Below are 25,775 nucleotides of genomic sequence, written 5' to 3' on the forward strand. Positions count from 1 at the left end.
CCCACATAGATGACCAGTATTTAGTTAAATAACTTGCTATATTCATTCAAGTTATTTGTCAGTGATTTTGAAACATCTCAAACAAAGTTATTCATTCCTGGTGGCACATTAAAAGAAACTGGAGCACTTTTACAAAACATTCATGTTCAGAAGCTAATACAGATAACTAAGGGAATAAGTGAGGTCTGGCAAAAGCTTTTCACTAAAGAATAATATACTTACAAAAAAGTGCACATTATAAGTATACAGCTTTTATAAACATAGTTTTCATAAATTGAATACACCTGTGTAGACAACACTCAGCTCAAAAAATAAGCACTAGCTTTCCACCAGAGAGCATAAAGCTCCCTTCCAGGTGACTTTAGGCCCCTCCCACAGTACTATATCAACATTCTCTTTAAAAGGCTCCTCAGTGATTCTAATCTTCAGCGAGCACTTACTACTACTACCTCTTTCCCAGCCAGAGAAGGCCTGAGAAAACTGTCAAGAGGACTAGCCTAATGAGCGTGCTTACCACTACATCTTTTAGATTCTCTCAATATAGCCATGTTACCAGGCAAATCACCAGAAATTTAGCTCAAGTGTAAATTTTACTCTAGCATCTACAAAAACGCCTATGTTAAAATGGCCACATTTAGAAGTCTACATGGAAACACAAAAGACCCCAAATAGCCAAAACAAACTTGAGAAAGAACAGAGATAGAGGAATCATGCTCCCTGACTTCAGACTATACTACAGAGCTACAGTAGTCAAAGCAGTATGGTACTGGCACAAAAAGAGACACACAGATCAATGGAACAGGATAGAGAGCCCAGAAAAAAACCCCACACACTTGTCAATCAATCTACGACAAAGAGGCAAGAATATACAATGGAGAAAAGACAGTCTCTTCAATAAGTGGTGGGAAAACTGGACACCTACATGTAAAAGAATAAAATTAGAACATTCTCTAACACCATATATAAAAATAAACTCAAAATGGATTAAAGACCTAAATGTAAGACCAGATACTATAAAACTCCTAGAGGAAGACACAGGCAGAACACCCTTTGACATAAATTGCAGCAATATTTTTTTTGATTCATTTCCTAAAGTAAAGGAAATAAAAGCAAAAATAAACAAATGGAACCAAATTAAACTTAAAAGCTTTTACACAGCAAAGGAAACCATTGCCAAAACTAAAAGACAACCTATTGAATGGGAGAAAATGTTTGCAAATGATATGATTGATAAGCAATGAATATCCAACATATATAAACAGCTCATACAACTCAACATCAAAAAAACAAACAACCCTATTAAAAAATGGGCAGAAGAACTGAATAGACATTTTTCCAAAGAGGAAATGCAGATGGCCAACAGGCACATGAAAAGATGCTCAACTTCACTAATCATCAGGGAAATGCAAATAAAAACCACAATGAGATATCACCTCACAACTGTCAGAATGGCTACCATCAAAAAGAACAGAAATAACAAATGTTGGCAAGGATATGGAGAAAAGGGAACACCTGTACACTGTTGGTGGGAATGTAAATCGGTGCAGCCACTGTGGAAAACAGTATGGAGGTTTCTCAAAAAACTAAAAATTGAACTACCATATGACCCAGCAATTCCACTCCCAGGTATATATCTGAAAAAAATAAAGACACTAATTTGAAAAGATACATGTACCCCAATGTTCATAGCAGCATTATTTACAATTGCCAAGATCTGGAAGTAACATAAGTGCCCATCAATAGATGACTGGATACAGAAGATGTGGTATATGTATACAATGGAATACTACTTGGCCATAAAAAAGAATGAAAATTTGCCATCTGCAGCAACATGGATGGACTTGGAGAGCATTATGTTAAGTGAAATAAGTCAGACAGAGAAAGACAAACACTTTATAATATCACTTATATGAGGAAATCTAAAAAATACAACAAACTAGCAAATATAACAAAAAAGAAGCAGGGAATTCCCTGGTGGTCTAGTGGTTAGGACTTGGTGCTCTCACTGCCAGGAGCCCGGGTTCGATCCCTGATTGGGCAACTAAGATCCCATAAGCTGTGCTGTGCGGCCCAAAAAACAAACAAGCAGACTCACAGATATAGAGAACAAACTAGTGGTTACCAGTGGGGAGAGGGAAAACAGAAGGGGCAAAATTTGGATAGGAGATTAAGAGGTATAAACTATTATGTATAAAATAAGCTACAAGAATATATTGTACAACATGGAGAATATAGCCAATATTTTGTAATAACTGTAAATGGAACATACCCTTTAAAAATTCTATTTGTATAAAAAAAAAGAATTCTACATTTTTGGCAAACTTCTTTCAAAATCACTATGCACATGTCATTCAATGTCCTTTATTATAGGGGTCCCCAACCCCTGGGTCACAGACTGGTACCAGTCCATGGCCTGTTAGGAACCAGGCTGCACAGCAGGAGGTGAGCAGGGGGCCAGCGAGCAAAGCTTCATCTGTATTTACAGCCACTCCCCATTGCTCGTGTTACTGCCTGAGCTCCACCTCCTGTCAGATCAGCGTCAGCATTAGAGTCTCATGGGAGTGCGAACCCTACTGTGAACTGCGCATGCGAGGGATCTAGCTGGGGAGCGGCTGCAAATACAGATTATCATCAGCAGAGAGGTTTGACTGTAGAGAGACCATAATAAATCAATTGCTTGCAGACATATATTAAAACCCTACCAGTGGGCTTCCCTTGTGGCACAGTGGTTAAGAATCCCCCTGCCAATGCAGGGGACGCAGGTTCGAGCCCTGGTCCGGGAAGATCCCACATGCCGCGGATTAACTAAGCCCATGCGCCACAACTACTGAGCCCGTGTGCCACAACTACTGAAGCCCTTGCACCTAGAGCCCGTGCTCCGCAACAAGAGAAGCCACCGCAATGAAAGAGTAGCCCCTGTTCACCACAACTAGAGAAAGCCCACACAGCAACGAAGACCCAACGCCGCCAAAACTAAATAAATACATAAATAAATTTTAAAAAATCCAAAGAAACCAAAAAACCCCTATTGGTGAGTGGCAAGTGAAAACAAGCTCAGGACTCCCACTGGTTTTGCATTATGGTGAGTTGTATAATTATTTTATTATATATTACAATGTAATAATAATAGAAATAAAGTACACAATAAATGTAATGTGCTTGAATCATCCCCAAACCATCTCCCTACCCTGCACCCGGTCTGTGGAAAAATTGTCTTCCATGAAACCAGTCCCTGGTGTCACAAAAGGCTGGGGACCGCTGCTTTATTAGAAGGATCAATATGATTCTGCTTCCAAGTCAAAGTGAGGGCAAGGTTTGCTCCCTTAATTGATAAATATCCTCTTATTAAAGAGCCCTATAAATTGTAACCCACCAAATTTACTTTTTGATCAGGGCTGCCAGGAAGAACTAAAGAAGCTTTCTTTGGCCTAAGTTTTCTGACTTAATTCCAACCACTATGCCCCAATAATAGTCCCATATTACTTATTTTTTGTTTTTATCTTAGTCTTAACCACTATCTGTAATGTTGCAAGTCACCTCAAATCTTGAATATCCAGGCAAAATGTGTGAAAATTATTTACTCTTTTCTCATTGTTTGTGTTATTAACATAACATCTAACATAATACTAATCCAGATAGACAGAGTTCACAAATTCTCCAGAATTAACATATCATAATTGTTAATTAACAAGTAACATATCATAAATTTGCTATAGTCGTTACTTAAAGACATAGGTAATAGGGCTGAGAGTCAGGATACTTTTGTTTAATTCTTTCTCTTTCAATGATGAGATGCGTTTTGCTTTCAAAGTGCCTGAGGACCTTGAAAAAATGCAAATTATGCATAAAAATGTAAATTACAGTAGGTTTGGAGTGTGGCCTAAGAAGCTGCATTTCTACCAAATGATGCCATGGACCACACTTTGAGTAGTGAGACTAGATGATTTTGGGTTTCACGTATCCTGTGCAGTTTATATTTGTAAAACAGCGGTAATAATACTGTCTAATGTAAGCTCAAACATGCAATAAGTACAAAGTGACAATTATGTTAACGTCCCTGGATTCCTAAGGGCCTTTTACTCCAAATGATAACTAAAAAGCTTTAGAAACAAGCATATTTTAAATACCTGTGTGTATAAATTAGTGCCTCCATTGTTCAGTCTAGAAACTCTGATTCTAAAGAAGAGAGCATAGATGCAGAAACACATACATACAAAACAACTGCATATATTCATTAATTCAAATTAATAACCCTCTGTGCCAGGTCATGGGAATGTTAGGAGGTAGAGAAAATAAGTCTCAGTTGTGGGTTCTTCTCTTAAACGGAGCTCAATTGAGTTGAGGAGTCATGATATGCATTAAAATCGTTAAACAAGAAAATGGCTAATTATGTATAAAGATGACTGGAACAGGAAAGCAAATGCTAAAGGAAAAGGGAGACATCAGTGTGACTAGAGAGTCAAGAAAGTAATTGTAAGAGGCAGTAATTCCAGTGCCAGTGAAGGGCAAGACTACTGCAATCGACTCTTAATTATTCTGCCTGCTGTGTTTGTTACCACCCCACCTTTGCCCCATCCCACTAGCCTATTCCCCACGGGCAGCCACATGATCTTTGTAAAATATAAATCAGATCACCTCCCTCCCCTGCTAAAAATCCTCCAATAGCTACTTAGAATGAAATGCAAACTCCTTACTAAGGCCTATAATGCTCTAAATGATGCTGCCTCTACCACTCTCAGCTTCATCATCTACCACTTTCCTCCTGTGTCAGTTGGTTTTCCAGCTCCAAACCCAACCTTCCATAGTGAGTTTGGCGACAGGGCCCTGCAAATTACTGTTCTTGCCAGTTGGTTTCCTATCAGGTTCCACCAGCAGGGGTCACTGTAGGGAAACTGGAAGCCAGGGAAGCTTCCTGTTCTTCCACCCTGGGCAGCAGCAGTTCCCGTGTTTAGTCTCTTTTGGAACTTCCAGAACCAGCCTCATTATGCTCCCTGCAGCCAGGTAGGGCCCCTCCATAGAGAACTGAGCAAGAGCTGCAGAAGGTCCTTCCTCCAACCTCTTCCTCAGCCCAAGGGGTTGTTATCAGTATCTGTAGTTTTATCATTAGGTAATTTCAAAATACTTTTTTCTCTTCTAGTCCTCTAACACTGGTAGAACTAATCCCTAAATTAATCTCCCTCTGTTGAAATATCTAATGGAATTTCAGTTTTACTAACTGGATCCTGAATGACACAGCCCCTCATTGCCTTCACTCCATCCACACTGAATATTTTTGTCCCTTGAACACAAGTTTATACTCATCTCAGCGTCCTCCCATGTGACTGAACCTTCCTCGTCAAGTGCTTCATATGGCTGGCTCCTTCTCATCAGGCAGGTCCCTGTTCAAGTGTCACCTCTTCAAAGAGGCCTCCACTGATCACCCTATTTAAAAGCATTCCCTAACCAGTCTTTACCCCCTTATCTGGCTTTATTTTCTTCCCACCACTTATAACATTCCGAGTTATATTAGTTCTTTACCCATTTAAATATTGGGTTGGCCCAAAAGTTCGTTCAGGTTTTTCCGTAACATCTTACAAACAAACTTTTGGGTCAACACAATATTTATTTTCTGCCTCACCTACAAGAGTGTAGCTTCAGACATAGGGTATAAACCGTGTTAGTCATTGCTGCATACATGCTTTCTTTTTTTTTTTTCATACATGCTTTTTAAAAAAATATTTAATTATTTGGCTGCATCAGGTCTTAGTTACGGCACGCGGGATCTTCGTTGCGGCATGTGGGATCTTTTGTTGCGGTGCTCAGGCTTCTCTCTAGTTGTGGTGTGCAGGCTCCAGAGTGCGTGGACTCAATAGTTGCGGCGCATGGTCTCTAGAGCATGTGGGCTTAGTTGCCCCATGGCGTGGGGTATCTTAGTTCCCCAACCAGGGATCGAACCTGTGTCCCCTGCATTTGAAGGCGGATCCTTTACCACTGGAAGTCCCTGCATACATGCTTAGAAGCTGGCACAAAGGAGGAGACCAAGTAACGTTTGCTGAGTGAATAAATGCATGAATGATATGAGAAGGAGGAAAAGAGCATTTCCAGCACACGGAACAATATAAGCAGATGCCTAGAGAAATAAGCATGATGTGTAAAGACACAGAAAAGTTCATTGCAACCATTAGAAACAAGTGGCGATGAGAAGTAAGTTTTGACAAATACTGGAAACTCTTAAAGGCTAGGCTGAAGAGTTTGAACTGTATCTTGTAACCACAAAAGATTTACTCACTGGGGAATAGGATGAGAAAGGGGTGAAGTTATTGAGGAAAAAAAAAAAAGCAGGTGATAATAATGAAACAAGGGTTTAAGAAACATCTGTCTTACATCTGTCTTGCAGTAAAAACAACTGCTAGCAGTTATCTATCTGGCACAACTCATTGGATGGGCAAGGGATTTAGAAGTAGGGAAACCAGCTGAGAATCAGAAATCCAGATAAGAGATCATAAGGTCTGGCTGTGTGATTAAAAAGAACAACTTCTGGAGACATTTCAAAGAAAGATTCAACACAAGTTGGTTCCTATTTTATTTTGAAGGATGACAGATACAGTAACAGCAAACTTTTGAGTCTGGGATATTGGAAAACAGGGAGCGGGGTCTTAGAATGAGACTGGGAAGTCAAGAGGGAAAAGGATTTCTTTCTTGATTCTATTTTTCCTTGTAATTTAGAGCACTACCTATTTCTCCCAAAGAATCCGATGTTCCTAGGATCTGGCTCTGAAGGTAGAAGAGCTGAATTCCCTGTTAATTTAAATTTGTAATTAAACCCTCCCTCCACCTGTTTCCCCAAAGATCTAAAGTGCACAGGACTCAGTAAGACGGCAGAGTAGCTGAGGAGTGAGAAGCGACACGCCTACTTTACAATAACAATCCCATAATGAAATGTAAAAATCTTGGAAACAGCTAAACATAGAGAATGAGTTCTGTAAATAATAAGCAATTTTGTGTAACCTGTACAAAACTTATTCCTTGGGGCTTCCCTGGTGGCGCAGTGGTTGAGAGTCCGCCTGCCGATGCAGGGGATGCGGGTTCGTGCCCCGGTCCGGGAGGATCCCACATGCCGCGGAGCGGCTGGGCCCGTGAGCTGTGGCTGCTGAGCCTGTGCGTCGGGAGCCTGTGCTCCGCGGCGGGAGGGGCCACAACAGTGAGAGGCCCGCATACCACAAAAACAAAAAAACAAAAAAAAAACCTTATTCCTTTTGCTATGCAAATTTCTTCTTTTCTGGGGCCACACCACGTGGCATGTGGGATCCTAGCTCCCCAACCAGGGATGGAACCTGCGGCCCCTGCATTAGAAGCGCAGAATCCTAACCAATGGACCGCCAGGGAAGTCCCTGCAATGCAAATTTCTTCATGACTCTTTTACCTGTGCAGCGGAGATCTTGGCCACTTGAATGATTTTCTCCATAGAAAGGTAGCTCTGCTGTGAGGGAGCGGGGCCGATGGAATGTGCTTCATCTGCCTGTTGAAGGAATATTACATGCTTAAAAGACCACACAGCTGGCACACACTAGTACACTATACAGAACTGCTGCTGGGTCATCTTATTATTATAAATAAAAATGCTGACTCCTAAGAACAATGCAAGAATTGAGAAACAGAAGCAGCAGCTCATGTCTATGTTATAAAAATAAGCCAGTTTGGAATCTTTCGCAGGAGGAGGGTACCAAAACTTGACTTTTATGTATAAAACACACAGAGTGAAATTAAAGTGCCTTGGGTTAGAAGGCAAGAGGCGTTAGTCACAGTATTAATATTAGCAACAATAGTAACCTTAAATGTAGTTAATGCCAAAAATGTACAATTTGACAACAGAGACAAAATATACAACAGATGTATACAGTAAGAAATAAAAGTTTCCTTAAGTTTATATAATTATTAGAGTATGGTAATACCCCTTCTATACATTTATGAACTATTTTTATATTGTCCCTTAAAACTTTCATATAATCATAGCACCCCTTGAGGCAGACCAGATACACAATATCATTCATTCATTCAAAGACTTACTGAATGCCCACTATGTGCCATGCTTTGAGGTGAAGCTGCCTATACATCAGTAAATAGGACAAGTGTCTCTGTCTAGAGGAAGAGACAAACATCAAACATACATTCACACACTTAACGACAGCTGTGATAAAGGCCAAGAAGGAAAAACAGAGGACACAATGCAGGTAAGAGGAAGAGGATCAGGTTTAGTCTGGTCAGGGAAAGGCTGGGAGGGAAGGTCAAGGGGCTCCTTGACCTGGGACCTGGCCAGGCAAACAGGAGGAGGGGGTGGAGTTCGGAACAGGAATGGAGATGGGGGCAAGCCTCACTGGCAGAGAAAACAACACATACGAAGGTCCTGGGGTGGGAAGAAATATGGCTCATTTGAGGGACTGAAGGAGGCTTGTGTGGCTGGAGCAATGAATAGGGTGTCAGGGACCAGACATGTGACTGGAAGACGGGAATGCAGATTTCAGAGGGCCTTGTGGGAGGTTAAAGCTTTGGATTGTCTCCCAAGGGGACACATGATGAGACTTTTTGTGTTTTTAATTTAAACTTTTAATTCCACAATACACAAATCCATTCTCATTCTAAAGACTGTGAACAATAATACAGAAGCAAAGGAGTCCTTTGGCATTGCCCCTCTCCCTCATTCTAAACTCCTTCCAGATATAACCTCTATGATCAATTTGGGACATACCTTTCCATATCCACATTCCTATTTATTTGAATATATTTATATAAACATACAACAGTTTTAGTTTTTGTTTTTACACCAGTAGGATCAAACTCTAGAGTCATCTTCTGCAATTGCTTTTTTCACTAACAGTATGTCTTGAGAGCTCTTTCCTTGCTAGTACACACGTCTACCTCATTTTTTTATAATAACTGCATAATGTCCCACAGTATGAAGGTACCATAGTTCATTTAATCAGGTACCTCTAAATGGACCTTTAAGCTGTAACGGCAAAAGGATGCCGGCAGCATCTTGTGCATGCCTCTAGGTGCACATATGTGTGAGTATGTCTCTGGACAGAGATCTAGAGGAGTGTCTGCAGGGCTGGGTGAAAGATACGACACTTTAATCGCTCCTGGTTAATCATCCCTTGAAATGGTATCACTAACATACATTTCCATCAATAACCTAATTTCTAACCACATTAACCAACACTGAGTATTATCCATCTTTTAAATTATTGATAATCTGGAGGATGATAAAAAGGTTTAAAGCATTTAAAGCATAGGAGTAACATGAAAAAATCTGATTTTTAAGCTATCAGTCTGGCTGAAGTGTAGAAAATATTGTGGGAGGGGGTCAAGGGTAAAGTAGGGAGACCACATACAAGGCTACATACAGCATTTGACCAGGCGAAGATGACAGTGGCTTTGACTTAAGGTGCAGGTGGAAGAGGGCAGAAAGAAGTGGAAAGAAATGTTTGAGAAGCAGAATTAACAGCAATTGGAGATTGTCTAGATGGGGAAGGGAGAAGGATGTAGAGAGGGGAGGAAGATGTGAGATATTCAAAGACTCCCAGATCTCTGGCATTATTATTTTTATGAGCGATGGTGTTGCCACCTACTGGGTTAGGGAAGTCTGCAAGAAAAGCATGCTCAGTACAGATGAAAGGCGATGAGTTCAATTTCAGACAAATTGATTTGGTGCCCATGCAGGTGGAGGTGTTGAGTGGGAGGCTGGATAGACATGTATCATGTTCAAAAGAAAGCCTGGGCTAGAAATAGACATTTGGAAGTTTTTAGCAAAGCCACAGGACTTGATGATATGATCTAGAGTGACAGTATACAATGAGAAAAGAAGAAAATGGAAGATTCTTAACAGGGGAGAGGAGAAGGACTCCACAGCACAGGAAGACAACTAGCCTTGGATGGGAAGAGGACAGATGCAGATGCAGTGAGCAGATTCTGTGGCAGGAAGCTCAATTCTACGTCCTCTGTGACTCAAGATCATCTGCTGAGAATAGGTGGTAGAGGGAGAGTCAGAGGTTGAAATGGAGCAAAACTGGTTTGAGATAGTCCCTGCACAGAATTCAAGGGAAAAGTGGCAATGTGGAAAGCCCAGGTGAAGCTGCTCATAATTTTACAGTTAAGCCAAGGCTCAGAAACATTAAATGACTTGTCTAAGATCCCTTGGCCAGTAACTGGTAGTTGCTAAGACTGACCTCAATCCTTCTCCTGGTACATCAGGGATCTGGATGTGCGCCACTGACAGTGTGATCTGTGGGTCAGCCACCTTCTCTGAACCGTTTTAACCAATCCTTGATGAGACAGGACCTTGCCTAGAAGTAAACTACACCACTAGGCACACAGTGTAGTTCCACTGGTGTTACGTTTGGAAAAGGTTCCCAAGATAAATTTTTAGTGAGCAGTTTGAACTTACCTACTTAGACACTGTTAATACTAGCAAATATAAACCGTCAACAAAGAAGCAAAATACCGACACAATAAACAAATACAATCACTTACAAAATTTGACTTCCAGTTTTTAACAACGTACCATGTCAACATGCATGGAATTCCTGTCGGCCTCACTATAAACAGCCACAGACTGTACACCCATTTTTTTGGCTGTTCGTATCACCCTGCAGGCAATTTCTCCTCTGTTTGCAATGAGGACCTTGGTAATGTTTCGTCCTGTTTAAAATACCATGAAAAGCATATACAAATGTTACTGGGGAATTAAGGAATGAGAATGCAAAATATAGTTGTCCCTCAGTATCCATGGCGACTGGTTCCAGGACCCCTGCAGACACCAAAACCCGCAGATGCATAAATACTAATACTATATAAAACGGTGTAGTATTTGCATATAACCTACTCACACCCTCCAGTTTACTTCAAATCATCTCGAGATTACCTATAATACCTAATATAATATAATGCTACAGGGACTTCCCTGATGGCACAGTGGTTAAGAATCTCCCTGCCCGTGCAGGGGACATGGGTTCGAGCCCTGGTCCAGGAAGATCCCACATGCCGTAGAGCAGCTAAGTCCATGCACCATCACTACTGAGCCTGTGCTCTAGAGCTCGCAAGCCACAACTACTCAGCCCATGTGCCACAACTACTGAAGCCTGTATGCCTAGAGCCCATGCTCCGCAACAAAGAGAAGCCACTGCAATGAGAAGCCCGTGTGCCGCAAGGAAGAGCCCCTGCTCGCCGCAACTGGAGAAAGCCTGCGCACAGCAATGAAGACCCAACGCAGCCAAAAATAAATAAATTAATTAATTAAGTTTTTAAAATGCTACTTAAACAGTTGTAAGTACAATGTAAATGCTATATAAATAGTTGCCAGTGCACAGCAAATTCAAGATTTGCTTTGGAAACTTCCTGGAATTTTCAAATATTTTTGATCCTTGGCTGGTTGAACCTGCAGATGTGGGACCTGTGGATACTAAAGGGCCAAATGTAAATATTCTATCATATTAACTAGGTTATAAACATTTGTTTTGGTAAAATCAGAATAACAAAGCCTCAAATAACTATTTTAGCTAATATCCGTGCATTTCTTTTCAATGTCCAATATTTGTAGATGTTGCTACTTGTGTAGGGTAAAGTTAGACCTTTGCAGAGATAGGGTCACTTTAACTTATAGTGTCTCTATTGTCTTTATTGCAGATTGCCCCTCTGGGTAAACCAAGTTATCTTCTTTGCCTTTCCTTTTTTTTTTTTGTTTGCTTTGGCTGCACCAGGTTTAGCTACGGGACTCAGGATCTTTGTTGCGGCATGTGGGATCCTTTGTTGCGATGTGCGAGATCTTTAGGTGCAGCATGCACACTCTTAGCTGTGGCATACATGCAGGATCTAGCTCCCGGACTAGGGATCGAACCCGGGCCCCCTGCATTGGGAGTGTGGAGTCTTAACCACTGGACCACCAGGGAAGTACCCCCTCATTGTGGGTTGTTTTTTTTTTTTAACATCTTTATTGGAGTATAATTGCTTTACAATGGTGTGTTAGTTTCTGCTGCCTTTCCATTTTGACCTCGATTAGAATCAATGCCAGTGTGATCAGATCAGGGAGAACTGTTAAAAAGCCTTTAGACGTCATGAAATTCAAGATACTCTTATTAACATAAATTCTTACACAGCCTTTTCAATTTAAAATAAAATTCAAAGATGTTTTGTTATGTCAAAGATCAAATTACAATAGCTAAAAAAAAAGCACAGTTAATAATAACTAAACTTTAATACCTATTCTCTACGCTCCAGGTCCTCTGCTAAACACTCAACTTGGACTTAAATCCTCACAACCATCCAATGAAGTAGAGGCTATTATTATTATCTCAATTTAAAAAATGAAGATATTAAGATTGAAAGAGATACTGCTTTCCTGAAATCATAGAGCTAAAAAAAATGGTAGCTCCAGGATTTGAACCCAGGTTAGCTTCACTCCAGAATGTGAGCTCTTCATCACTCTGCTCCACTGCCTCTATCCCTCTGTACACAGGGGTGTGTGGTTCTTGCAATATAAATGAATACTGCACCAGTTCACTGGCATCAGTATCATATGACATGTTATTGTATTAATAAAATACACTTCCAATATCACACATGAAATAAATGTTTTTGACAGTTTATAATATTTATATTTCTCAAAAAATAAAATTTTATATAATTTCAAAGTATGTTTTTTGGGACTTCCCTCGTGGTCCAGTGGTTAAGAATCGGTCTTACAATGCAGGGGATGCCAGTTCGATCCCTGGTCGGGGAACTAAGATCCCACATGCCACGGGGCAACTAAGCCCACGCACCACAACTGCTGAGCCTGCGTGCTCTGCAGCCCGCGCGACACAACTAGGGAGAAGCCTGTGCACAACAACAAAGAGCCCATGCGCCGCAATGAAGGATCCTGCGTGCCGCAACTAAGACCCAACGCAGCCAAAAAATAAATATTTTTTTAAAAAAGAAAAAAAGCTCAGCATCATTATAAAAAACAAACAAAAAACAAAAAACTATGTTTTTCAACAGGGATCTATAGAGCCCAAGCTGTCACAGAAGTGCTAGGGTGAAGCATGCAGGTATATGTTGGAAGAGGGGGCTACACTCAGTCAACCGGAAGTTACACTTTTAAATGTTTACAGTTGGGAACTCCACGTAACACTTTTTTTGAAAAAAAAAAAAAATTCCTGCTAGTTGAAAGAACTGTTTTCAAGCACTGATTTAGACCATCACATTTATGCTTTTTCAATTCAATACACTAAAGAGGGTCAAACAAATAACAACATAAACATAAAATGTCCTTAACTATTTACCTATATATTTCAGACTCAAAAGCAAGAGATTTAACATAAGAGGTGAAAACCATTGACTCAATACAAAGAAATTAATCATGAAAATTCAAAACTTCGACAGTATATAAAAACTAATTGTATTATGCACACATTAAATAATTAAACATTTCCCTTTCTTCATAACCTGAAACAAGGCCAAATAGAAGAGGGTGTCAGTACCTGTGGTAGTTGCATACTTCATGGCTCTTTGCTTCCAAGTCCATCCCCTATAAAATGAATCCAAATGTAATTATGATTAAACAGGATATGTAAGATCTGCCATCGTTCTCTCAAAAGAATCTCAATTTTTAAAAACTTGCAACCAAGTCTAGATATGACTTTAGTTACATTTAAACCTTAAGCCTACAGAGTGATTCAATAAGATTTACTTTGTGGGAAGAAAACGAATCTAGAAATCAAAAGTTACAGTTCTGGCTGTTCTCCCTGGTACTAAGTGTCCTTGAGCAGATCACCTAACCGGCTCATTCCTGAGGCTGGCAAATGACCACGGAGTCAGAAACAATTAGAAAGCCAGGGTACTTCAAGATCTTCCAGTTCAGCTTGTTTTCAAACTTTTTTCACCAGAACCCAAAGTAAAAACTATGTTTGACTTCACAAGCCAGTACACACACAGAAGTTTCATGCAAGAAAATTTCCCCTATGTTTCGATAGTTCCTGTTCTATTCCATTTTATTAAATAAAATGTCCTGGGAAGACCCACAGCTTTGGTACTTGAGTTCCACAAGATGGTTTTCTCAGGAGGCTACTGCTTTCCCACATCTTTCCAATCAACTGACCTCGCTTTCTTGATCTTCAGTGGGGAGGTGGGGAATCACAGCATCTTCCCATCACAATCTTCAGATACGCTTACCAATAAGATTCAAGGCCTGTCCTGGGCAATGTGTCTATAAAATGGCTGCTTCTTGGTAAACCCAGCTTAAGACTCTGATTCAGTTTTAAGGACACTGATGAACTAAAAATTTTCTTCTGCCATTTTCCAGTGAAAACCAAGAGACAACCACCTCCCCCACACACACCACTTAACTATAATCTTCTATCCCAGCAACGTTCTGATTGGTCTATTCCATTTTTCACCATTATCTACACTACAATTTAAAATGGCTTAAAAAACATTAAGAAGTTGCTTCCATGCGATTATTCCATCCTGATTCAAGAATTTCTATACCAGTTTCTCCTCGTTTTTAAAATTCCACCACTAGACTAGATTTCTTTGCTGAGTTACTACAAAATCATGACACAAAAAGACATGTAAACACCCTATATACTGATAAGATTTTAATTCTACATGCCATTAACTCTAACATTTTCCAGGGTGACAACCACTTGAGAATGGTTCTATACATAATAGCTAAGATTTGAGAGGGAGAGGGAAGTGAGAGAAAATGGGTCTGTGTAATAACCTGAAGAGCCCTGGAAACCTAAGAAAAGAAAAATCAGGAGGAAAAGAAGAGCACTAACATTGCTTTCATCAACTGTCATATTTTGCTCTGGGGCTAGTCCTACAATTAAGTAATTGAAAATCTACATTCATACAATAACTTTGGGACAATAAAAGCAATAAAAAAACTTAAGGCAAATCATTGAGTCTGCAAAGGCTACATCTATGGATTGATTCATATGCATCAGATTCTGTTTAAGCCTCTTTACATTAATATTAATTCATTTAATTCACACATTCTAAGGCACTAGTATTATCTCTTCTAGGGATAGTATCATCACCTCCTCCTAGGTAAAGAAATTGAAGCACTGAGGATAATTAACTTTCTCAAGGTTACTCACACACCCAGAGTAGCAAAGCTGAGACCCCTGCCTTCTGAGTGCAGAGTCTGTGCCCTTCAGCACTAAGCTATACTATGTTTCCAGAATGACGGAGGAGGAGGGAAGAGAAGGCAAAGGAAGCTAAAGAAGCTTGCTACCTGGAAACCTGAGGGTGTCTTCACTGCCAGTAATTGTCTCCGAAGCTTAAAATCTGAAACTGATCTGGAGTCAGGTTAGTTAGAGTGAGCCATCTGATAGCTTTGTTCAAATGTGTGTACAAAGCTGCTGACAAAACCTCTCAGCTCTCCGGAGACAAATTTGCTTTTGTTAACTTGATTCATTTCAGCAAAGGGAAAGAACTCCAAGAGTCTTCAGCATCCTGGCGCCATTTCTTACCACTAGTGTAAACTAGGGCAAGTCTTTGACCCCTTCGGACTTCACCAGAAGCGGGATCATAACAACGCTCCCCAAAGAGGGAATGCAGTGAAAACACAGTGTTAATGATTAGGAGCTGTACAAGCGTTATTCTTGCCCCTATGGCGAGGGGAGCATGGAGACGGCAGGCTCACCTCCACCCCTCCCCCACTCCACAAAAATGGGCAGAATGCTGAAGGCTGGATGTGTGGAAGGGAGAAGAAAGTGTGTGTCTCCCTCCCGATGCCGAGACTGAAAGCAGAACCTCCCCCGGACTGGGCTGGAGTTTTTCTTCCGTCCTCCCCTCCTCCCTCTCTACCCTCGGTCCCTCCGCACCTCTCACACGCCGCACGAGTCCATTCATCCCCGGTCCCGACACTGATCCACCGCCCCTCCACCCGCCGTTACCTCGGCGGCAGCAGCAAACTCGGGACTCGCTGCCATCGGTTCCTCTCCGCCGTCACCAGCAGGACCGACAACGCAGAGGCCGCCGCCATGTCCCTGCAGCCCCGTCACTCTCCGTCGCTTAGACACAGCAGCTGTGTCCCACTCACTGCAAAACCTTGCCTCCGCTCTGGTAGCCTATTGTCCTCCGCCGGCCACCGTCCAGGTCAGAGCCAAGCAATAGGAGAACCGAAGGGTGGTGGGGGCGTCTCCACGAAAACCAATCAAAGAACAGAGCAGGGCTTGGGTTGCGGCGATTGGCCAGTCTGTCCGCGTGCCGCGGCGGTGCGGTCCCCGCTCCCTCCGCCCCTTGCGCCAACCGGAGGAGGGGTCGGCTATGTCCTCAGCCTTCCTTGGACTCGGAACGCTGTTTCTTCCCTTGGCCCTCGGCGTTCCTTCGTTCTGGAACACTGCTCCTGACCATTATTATTAAAGCCGCAAGGAAGTGGGCGAGGCAGAGTCATGGGGAAAAAGTCAAATGGAGTGGAGAGCAAGATAAAATTCTCTAGTGATCTCAAGAATGGATAAAATAAGATAAATAACTAAAATTAAATTTAAAACCACCCTGAGCTTTTATAAAAGTGTTTTAACGGACTGTTGAGGAAAAGAGGAAGTCAAAACCGAATTGCAGAATATCTAGAAAACAAAAGTATGAAAACACTACATATAGATGCCTATTTGATTTAACTAAAGCCGGGCTTATAGGAAACTTATAGTTAACGTAAATTAATCATCCAATTTAAGGGTTAGAAAAAATACATAAATAAAGCATAATAAAGTAGTAAAGATTTTTTAAAAAGAAATAAATGGGGCTTCCCTGGTGGCGCAGTGGTTGAGAGTCCGCTTGTCGATGCGGAGGACACGGGTTCGTGCCCCGGTCCGGGAAGATCCCACGTGCCGCGGAGCGGCTGGGCCCGTGAGCCGTGGCCGCTGAGTCTGCGCTTCCGCAGCCTGTGCTCCGCAACGGGAGGGGCCACAGCAGTGAGAGGCCCGCGTACAGCAAAAAAAAAAAAAGTTAAAGAAATAAATGAAATAAGAAAACTAATATCGAAGCACTAATAAGTCCAGGAGTTCAGAAAATAGATCAATAAAAAAATAGTAACTAATCTAATCAGAAGTGAAGGGGAGAAATGCACACTTGCTATGATTAAAAAGAAAAAAAAAGGTAAGTGGGGAAAAGGTGCAGATATAGGAAAAAATTATAAATTTGTAAGAGACTATTTTGCTCAACTTTAAGCAAATAAACTTTGAAAACCTGGATGAAATGGATGCTGTTCAAGATAAGAAAATACAGTTTACCCAAATAGATCGTGAGATAGAAAATCTAATTAAACCATTACCACAGAAGAACAAGAGAATATTATCAAAGACCTATCGTTCCTACTGCCTTCATTTCCACCTTCACCTCCATCCCCAAAGCACGTGACTCACCTTGTTTCACAAGGAAACTCCACCAAAATGGTAAATAGTAGTTGACCCCAATGCTACTAATTCTGACCCAGAGCACAGAAAAAATTGGAAGTCCTCCAAAATCTTATGAGGTGAGCATAACATTGGTACCAAAATCTAACAAAGATAGCACACACACACACACAAAACTATAGTCCAATTTCTTCACTTACGAATATTAATGGAAAAATCCCAAGTATATTACTAACTAAAGTATCTGGTAGCATATGGAAAGAGTAATACACCATGATTAAGGTTTATTACAGAAATGTAAGAAGATTCAATATTAATATAACTAATTAATCTTATTAATAGTTTAAAAGAGAAAAAATTGTATCATGTTCATAGATGCTTAATAGGTCTTTGATAAAATTCAACATTCATTCTAGATTTTAAGACTCAATAATTCAAGAGTGGTATTGGGACAAGTGGCAAGCCCTCTGGGGGGGAAATAAGTTGAATCCCTACTCACTCCTCATACCTAATATCAAAATAAGTTCCAAATGGATAAAAGATGAAATCATAAGATAGCTAGAATATATCATAGGATATCTTAAAGAAGGAAAGGTTTTTCTAAGTGTAACACAATACTCAGAAACTATAACAGAAAAAGAAGTGATAAATTCAACTACATGATGTTTTTTGAAAATCTGCACAACTAAACATATATATAGAAAAAAAGTAAACTAGGAATAATTTTATAACTCTTATCACAGATGAAGGTCTACTTTCCTTAATATATAAATAACTCCTACAAATCAATAAGAAAAAAGATCTATAATGCAAGAGAAAAGCTTCAAAGAATATGAAGAGACCAAGGGAACAGAATAGAGAGCCCAGAAGTAAACCCACGCATATATGATCAACTAAGCTTTGACAAGGGTGCCAAGTGCACCCAATGGGGAAAGAATAGTCCCTTCAATAAGTACTGTTAGGAAAACTGGACATCCACATACAAAAGAATGAAACTGGACCCTGCCTTACACCACTAGGAGAAAACATAGGGAAAATGCTTCTTGACATTGGTTTTTTATTTTTTAGATATGACACCAAAAGCAAAGGCAAAAAAAGCAAAGATGAAGTTGGGACAACATCAAGCTAAAAAGCTTCATCAGCAAAGGAAACGATCAACAAATGAAAAGGGAATCTGCTGAATAGGAGTAAATATTTACAAACCATATGTCTGACAAGGGGTTAATATCTAAAACGTAGAGAGACTTTATACAACTCAATAGCAAAAAACAAATAATCCAATTAAAAATGGGCAAAGGACCCAAATAGACATTTTCCCAAAGAAGACATACAAACAGCTAACACCTACATGAAAAGGTGCTCAATACCACTAGTCATCAGGGAAATGCAAATCAAAACCACAATGAGATATCACCTGTTAGGATGGCTATTATCAAAAAGACAAAGATAACAAGTGTTGGTGAGGATGTGGAGAAAAGGGAACACTGTTGGTGGGAATGTAAATTGGACAGTCATTATGGAAAACATCATTATTCAGAGTCCTCAGAAAATTAAAAATAGAACTACTATATGATTCAGCAATCCCACTTCTGGACATATATCTGAAGGAAACAAAATCAGTATCTTGAAGAGATATATGCATTACCACCTTTATTGCAGCATTATTCACAGGAGCCAAGATATAGAAACAACATAAGTATTTGTTGACTGAATGAATGAATGAAGATTATACACACACAAACACACCACAGTGGAATATAATTCAACCATGAGAAAGAAATCCTGCCATTTGCAACAACGTGGATGAACCTGGAGGACATTATGCTAAGTGAAATGAGCCAGATAAAGATAAATACTGTATGATCTCACTTATATTTGGAATTAAAAAAAAAAGTCAAACATATAGAAACAGAGAGTAAAATGGTGGTTACCAGGAGCTGAGGGGTGGGGGAAAAAGGGGAGATGCTGGTCAAAGGGAACAAACTTTCAGTTATAAGATGAATAAGTTCTGGGGATCTAATGTATAGCATGGTGACTCTAATTATGATACTGTATTGTATATTTGACATTTGTTAAGAGAGTAGATCTTAAGTATTCTCATCACCTGACTGTGGTAATAATTTCACAATGTATACATATACCAACTCATCACATTGTACATGTTAAATATATACAATTTTGCTTGTCAGTTATACCTCAATAAAGCTAAGGGGGAAACTAACAAGTATAAAGAAAAAAAAAGAATATGAGGAGTTCACAGAATAGGAAATGTAAATAACGTAAAAGGCACTTGACCTTATTACAAATCAAAGAAATACAAATTAAAACTATAGGGCTTCCCTGGTGGTACAGTGGTTAAGAATCCGCCTGCCAATGCAGGGGACACGGGTTTGAGTCCTGGTCCGGGAAGATCCCACATGCCGTGGAGCAACTAAGCCCGTGCGCCACAACTACTGAGCCTGTGCTCTAGAGCCCGTGAGCCACAACTACTGAGCCCTCATGCCACAACTACTGAAGCCCATGCACCTAGAGCCCGTGTTCCGCAACAAGAGAAGCCATTGCAACGAGAAGCCCATGCACTGCAATGAAGAGTAGCCTCTGCTCGCCACAACTAGAGAAAGCCCACGCGCAGCAATGAAGACCCAATGCAGCCAAAAATAAATAAATAAAAAGATAAATTTATAAAAAAATAAAACTATAATGATATACCATGTTTCACCTGTCACATTAGCATATATCAAACGTTTAATAACACTGTAATTAGTTAGGGGCATGAGAGTGTTATCATTATTGAGTGAAAATTGGTACAACCGTTATGCAGAGTACTTTGGTAATAGTTATCAAAATTGCAAATTCACAAAGTTTTGAAACTAGCAAAGCTATTTCTTAGAAATCACCCAAGATATACTCACAGATATTTGAAATGATGCCTGATTAAGGAAACTTATTGTTTCATTGTTGGAAATAACAAACTAATTAAAAGGGACTGGTTAAATAAATGTATGGGTATACATTTAATGGATTACTGTGCAGCCACTAAAAAAAGAATGCGACAGCACTATATGTACTCATATATTAAGATTCATTGATGAGTGAAAAAAGCAATGTGCAGAACTGTGGTTATTATTTTATCATTTGTGTAAAAATAGGAGAAAGACAAAACATACATGCTTATGTATGTAGCAATAGCCTCTGGGAAAGAAAAGTTGTTGGCTCCAAGACAGGGACAGGATAGCAGGATGGTGACAGCTTTTTATTATACACCCTTTTACATACTTTGGATTTGTTTTGACATAACTTCAGGCTTACAGAAAAGCTACAAGAATAGTACCCTTCACCTATAAATCCCAAGTGTTTATATTTTACCACATTTGCTTTATCTTTTGCTCTCTGTGTACCTACACACACACACACACACACACACATACACACACACCCACACACACACACTCATATACTCATACTTCTTTTTCTGAACCATTTGCAAGTAAGTTGCAGACATGATGCCCTTTTTTACTCCTAACTACTTTAATGTGTATTTCCTGAAACAAAGAAATTCTCTTACCTATACATGCTCTCTGAACCTGCTTGGGCTTGATCCTGGATGTACCATTTCCATCTTGCAATTGATTACTGTTAGACCCATCCAGCTTCCTTACTTAGTGGATTTGACAGAATCCAGCTCAAAAATGGTCAATTCCGGATATATGGTCACTTAGTGTCCCAAGGTCAAGTGTTCCAGGACCCAGTAACATGTCAAGAGCTGTTTCTCCAAGGGTATATATTTCTCTGCTGCAAATGGCGTGGCCATGGCCTTGCTCCAGAATGCCCAGGGCCTGTTATGATTCTCCCGCTAGAGTTTGCCAAAAATTTCATGCTGTACCTTTACCCACTGCTGAAAGCTCCAACACTGTAAGGTCTGTCTGAGTGTCTGGCTCAAGCAGCAGGGCTGATTGCACCGTGGCCTGGAGTTGCTGTACTGCCCTTTCCTGATCTGGTCCCACTCAAAACCGATTGCTTTCTATGTCACCTGGTAAATGGACCAGAGGAATTTTCCTAGCTGTAGAATGTTGTCACCAGAACCCAAAGAGGCCTAACTGGCTCTGTGTTTCCTTCTTTTGGAAAGGATGCAAGATGAAAAACATCTGTATTTTATTTTGGAGGGGATATTCTGGCATGTCCTTGATCATCCGTGTCCTTAAATACTTCAATGAAGTAGTCAGTCCCTGAATCTTCATACCTCCTGGAACACATATGTTTAACCAAGGCGTCCAGCATAATAATTGCTCCATGCTTGTCCTGTATAATTAGCATGATGTCATCAATGTAGTGGTTCAATGATATTCCATGGGATGTCTGTGCAGTCCAGATCGCTTTGGATTACATTATGACAGAGGACAGGAGAGTTGACAAATTCCTGGGGCAAAGCTATAAATGAATATGACAGAGCATGGGCCAACAACGAGCCTTCGTAGAAAGGCAAGTCAGCCCGAGCAGTGGCTGGTCCATAGACTGTCAGTGCCAGGGCTTGAGAGGCTGTTCTCCTGGGGGTGTGCTACATCTGGGGCAGAGTTAGAAGCAGGCTGGAATCAGCCCTGCTCCTATTACCTTTTGTATAGGTTCCTATGAAACCACTTTTCTTTGTGTATGCACTGGAATTTCTTTTTTTTTTTTTTTTTTTTTGCGGTTCGCGGGCCTCTCACTGCTGTGGCCTCTCCCGTTGCGGAGCACAGGCTCCGGACGTGCAGGCTCAGCGGCCATGGCTCACGGGCCCAGCCGCTCCGCGGCACGTGGGATCTTCCCGGACTGGGGCACGAACCTGTGTCCCGTGCATCGGCAGGCGGACTCTCAACCACTGCGCCATCAGGGAAGCCCTGCACTGGAATTTCTATACGCGAGTTTCCCCACAGAAGTAAACCAGTAATTCTACCTTGACGGTGGACGTGGGGTAGACAGCATCCAAGACAGCCCCCCTTGATTTCTACCTCTCCTGGTCTTCACTCCTACATTGTACCAGGGATGGTCAATGTGACCAACTGGATACAGCAGAAGTGATGGCATGTCACTTCTGTGATTAGGTGGTCGTCTCTCTCTCTTGGATCACTTGCTCTGGGGAAAGCCAGTTGCCATGCTGTGAGCATCCCTTTGGATATGCCATATGGTGTGAACTTGGAAGTAGATCCTTCAGCCCCATTTGAACCTTCAGATGACTGCAGCTCTGGCTAACAGCCGAACTGCCACCTGGTGAGAGACCCTGAGCCAGAGCCACCCAGCTAAGCTGCTCCCAGATTTCTGACCCTCAGAGACTGTGTGAGATAATAAATGTTGTTTTAAGCTGCTAGGTTTCAGGGCAATTTGTTACACAGCTATAGATAACTAACACAGGACGTCTTCTGATTTATCTCAGCCCCTACCAGACTGTCTGGCGTTTAGGAAGTCCTTAATCCATGTTGGTTGGATGAATGAATGAATGGGTAATTGTGGCAGCACTTAAATAAACCAGTGATCCAATCAGGTAGTCTGGACTGAGAGTTGAGAAATTTAATTTATAACTTTAATATGGTTTATCTTCTCAGAAATTCAGTTTCTCTCAAATAGGTCTTCCTACCTAGTAATAATGTGGCAGTGGAGAATAGAACAAAATAAATTATTTCTAGGAAGACGATTTAACTTACTGATTCAAGCAACAACCTCCACTAAGGTTGTAAAACAAAATTTTTAATAGCACAAAAAACGAATGACATAAATCTCCAAGGTAAGTTTTTATTACAAAAACTTTTAATACAATTCAATATTCTATTAAGACTAAAGGCAGGTCCTTGCCAACCCTACTGAGCTATAAGAGAACAAGTCAGGAAAGTGAATATGTTCTCCAGGGTGACTCGAATCATTCCTTTACTGACGAATGCTAGGGGTGTGTGGTCTTTTCTGTTAACATTTCTTTGGTAGTAAAAACAAAGGAGGAATAAAATTCTTGACTGCTCTACAGAAAAACGTGAACTAGAGTGAAAACGTGGCCATAAAACTGCAGAAGAAGCAAGTTACCACAAGAGGGAGATCTACATTCGAGAAACCAAAGTTGGTTAGCGGTTCAATTTCTCTTTCAAAGAAATAAAAAATGCCTTGAGAAATTTACTCCATTCCTTTATCCTTAGACTCACAGCTTAACAATCCCATAAAAATGAGAAATGAATGTTTTACAGAGCCTCTCAGTTTTCTTTGAGGGAGTAGAGAACTTCATTAAAGATAGGCTATTTTATTTCCCATTAAGCCCTCCTTTCATGTACCATAATCTCTCGTGATTCTGGACAAAATAATTTTCTCTGTAAAAGGGAGCATATGCCAGTATGAGGCTTCAGGCAGCACTTACTGTCATTGTTCTTGTAGGCAAATTGATGTAGTGAAAAGACCAGAAACCTTGGTCCCAGACCAACAGGAAGTCAAATTCAGGCTCTGCCACTTGTTAGCTGGGTGACATTTAAGTGATTAATTTCTTTAAGTCTGAGTTTACTCACACGTAAGTTGTGCAAATTAAATGAGATGTATATAAACTGCTTAGCCTAGTGTCTGACACGCATCTGTTCAATAGTGAAAGGCCATTATTATCGTTTCTTGCTTATTATTTAATTCTGTTGTCTGTAGCCACCTAATTCTTAGTTTTAGTGATTCTGGAGGAGTCATCAAGATAAAAATATAAGCTGATCTATTCCTCTTGGTGTCACATCGAATATCTAGACAACCTATGATATGTTGCTCTTTTTGACGATGTTTAGAAAACATTTAAAGTGGAAAAGGAGGTAGGTCAGTTGACAGACACATACATCTTACAAAACATGGATAGTAAAAGCACTGAAAATACATTTTACAGGCAAAGCAGAAGCATTTTTAAAAGTGGAAAAGATCAAGGATAAAATAAAACCCCCAATGTGAACACAGGTAACATTAATTACAATTGATGCTTTGGTTTATAATGTGGAGCATATACCACTTTACATACATTATGTTAATTTAATGTATCTCAAATGTTGACTTTGGTTAAAATATTTTCAAGGAAACTAGAAAATATTCTTAAGCAGCTCACTAGATCTTTCATAAAATGAACAAAAAATATTTTGAAATTGATGTACTGCTTGAACTTACGTCAGAAATTTGGTTTTTGTGAAAGATAGTGGTTTACACGGTTGGAAGGACCCACACTCCAAGGGAAGTCTTCAACATCCTGGAAACAATGAAAGAATTCTCTAAACTCCACCTTTTTCTTTTCCCTCGGGGCACCCGTTAGATTCTCTGGTATCCAGAAGATTCACGCCTTAAGCGGGTTGCATAGACAATCAAACCCACTGCGACGAGACCAAGCACGATGGCCCCAATCACGGGAAGCACAATTGTGTAGTCAGATGAACATTCGTCCACTAAGAGAAAAAACAAATACAGCCACTAAGGTTTAGTGAGGACAGACCAGAAAGCAGGCTAGAGTGGGGAGAATATGAGCTTTGGAGTCAGACCTGTGCTTGACTTTTGCTTCCACCACTAACTGTGTGAACCTGGGAGGGTTATTTAACCCTGCAATTTACTCATTTATAAAGGAAGCAAATAATATATAAAATTGTTGGAGGATGACATAAGATAACTTTCTCTTCTCAGAAATTAATAAATATTTAATAATTGTTAGTCCTGTTTTCTTCCAGGTGTTGCTCTCTGCAAAGTGGGATGTGCTTACGTAAAACAGACTGTGTCACTGTAAACCTTCTCTCTTGAAAACATGTGATGTTTCTCCACTTTTAAAAACATTCATTTTTGTCACACTTACAGTTCTGTTTTATTGCTTTTAGTGAGCCAAAAATATTAGAAAATAGACCTAATTATTTATGAGAGCTTAAAAGTGAAAGTTTGCAAATTTGTCAAAATTCTTTTTTCTTTATTCTGTTAGAGATTATTTATTCAGTTCATTTAAAATGTAATCAGTCTTGACTGGAGAAAGATGCAAGGCCCTGGGAATAAAAGGGACCTTAATTGAATACAAATAAATGGAGAACTATATCTATATCTTATTCAAGAACAGATGAGAGGATATGCCCTTGAGGTCTTCCATGAACCCATATTGAAATTATGTCCTGAACCAAGAATCACCATTAATCCAATTCTCACCTGAGGTCCAAGTAAAAAGAATCAGGAGGGGCCAGGGAAGAGGGGATGGTAATTAGAGACTCCTGGGAAAAAAACTAAATCTATACAAGACAGGAACTGTGCTTGTAGTATACTATTTGATTTGGCAGTGGACAATATTTACATTATAATAATGCATACCTTATTGATTTAACAAAAAAAACAGTGATATAACCATAAAAAGGATGGTGTAAGAAGTATTAAATCCTTATCTTCCATAGCAAGAGGTTTAAAGCTGAT

At 40.2% G+C, this 25,775-nt stretch overlaps 2 protein-coding genes across 3 annotated transcripts in view; both read right to left on the reverse strand.

The window, feature by feature from the left end:
* The window catches only part of MCCC1 (methylcrotonyl-CoA carboxylase subunit 1), a 63,202-nt gene extending 47,106 nt beyond the window's left edge, over window positions 1-16,096 (reverse strand). Inside the window, exons 1-4 of one of the 2 annotated variants that reach the window (XM_024768847.1) lie at window positions 15,912-16,096; window positions 13,491-13,537; window positions 10,538-10,674; window positions 7,403-7,498 (exon numbers count right to left, since the gene is read on the reverse strand). In XM_024768847.1, coding sequence (XP_024624615.1) covers window positions 7,403-7,498; window positions 10,538-10,674; window positions 13,491-13,537; window positions 15,912-16,000 — 369 coding nt within the window. In that variant the 5' untranslated portion in view covers window positions 16,001-16,096. Of the gene's footprint in view, window positions 1-7,402; window positions 7,499-10,537; window positions 10,675-13,490; window positions 13,538-15,911 lie in introns of those variants that run through there. The other variant, XM_024768857.1, reaches the window with a different exon arrangement.
* Window positions 16,097-24,318: 8,222 nt separating this feature from the next.
* The window catches only part of LAMP3 (lysosome associated membrane protein 3), a 33,747-nt gene continuing 32,290 nt past the window's right edge, over window positions 24,319-25,775 (reverse strand). Inside the window, exon 6 of the mRNA XM_024768898.1 lies at window positions 24,319-24,781. Within this exon, the coding sequence (XP_024624666.1) occupies window positions 24,648-24,781 (134 nt within the window). The 3' untranslated portion in view covers window positions 24,319-24,647. The remainder of the gene's footprint in view (window positions 24,782-25,775) is intronic.

Source organism: Neophocaena asiaeorientalis, unplaced genomic scaffold (assembly GCF_003031525.2).
Source record: "Neophocaena asiaeorientalis asiaeorientalis breed wild unplaced genomic scaffold, Neophocaena_asiaeorientalis_V1.1 scaffold225, whole genome shotgun sequence".
NCBI classification, from domain to species: Eukaryota; Metazoa; Chordata; class Mammalia; order Artiodactyla; family Phocoenidae; genus Neophocaena; species Neophocaena asiaeorientalis.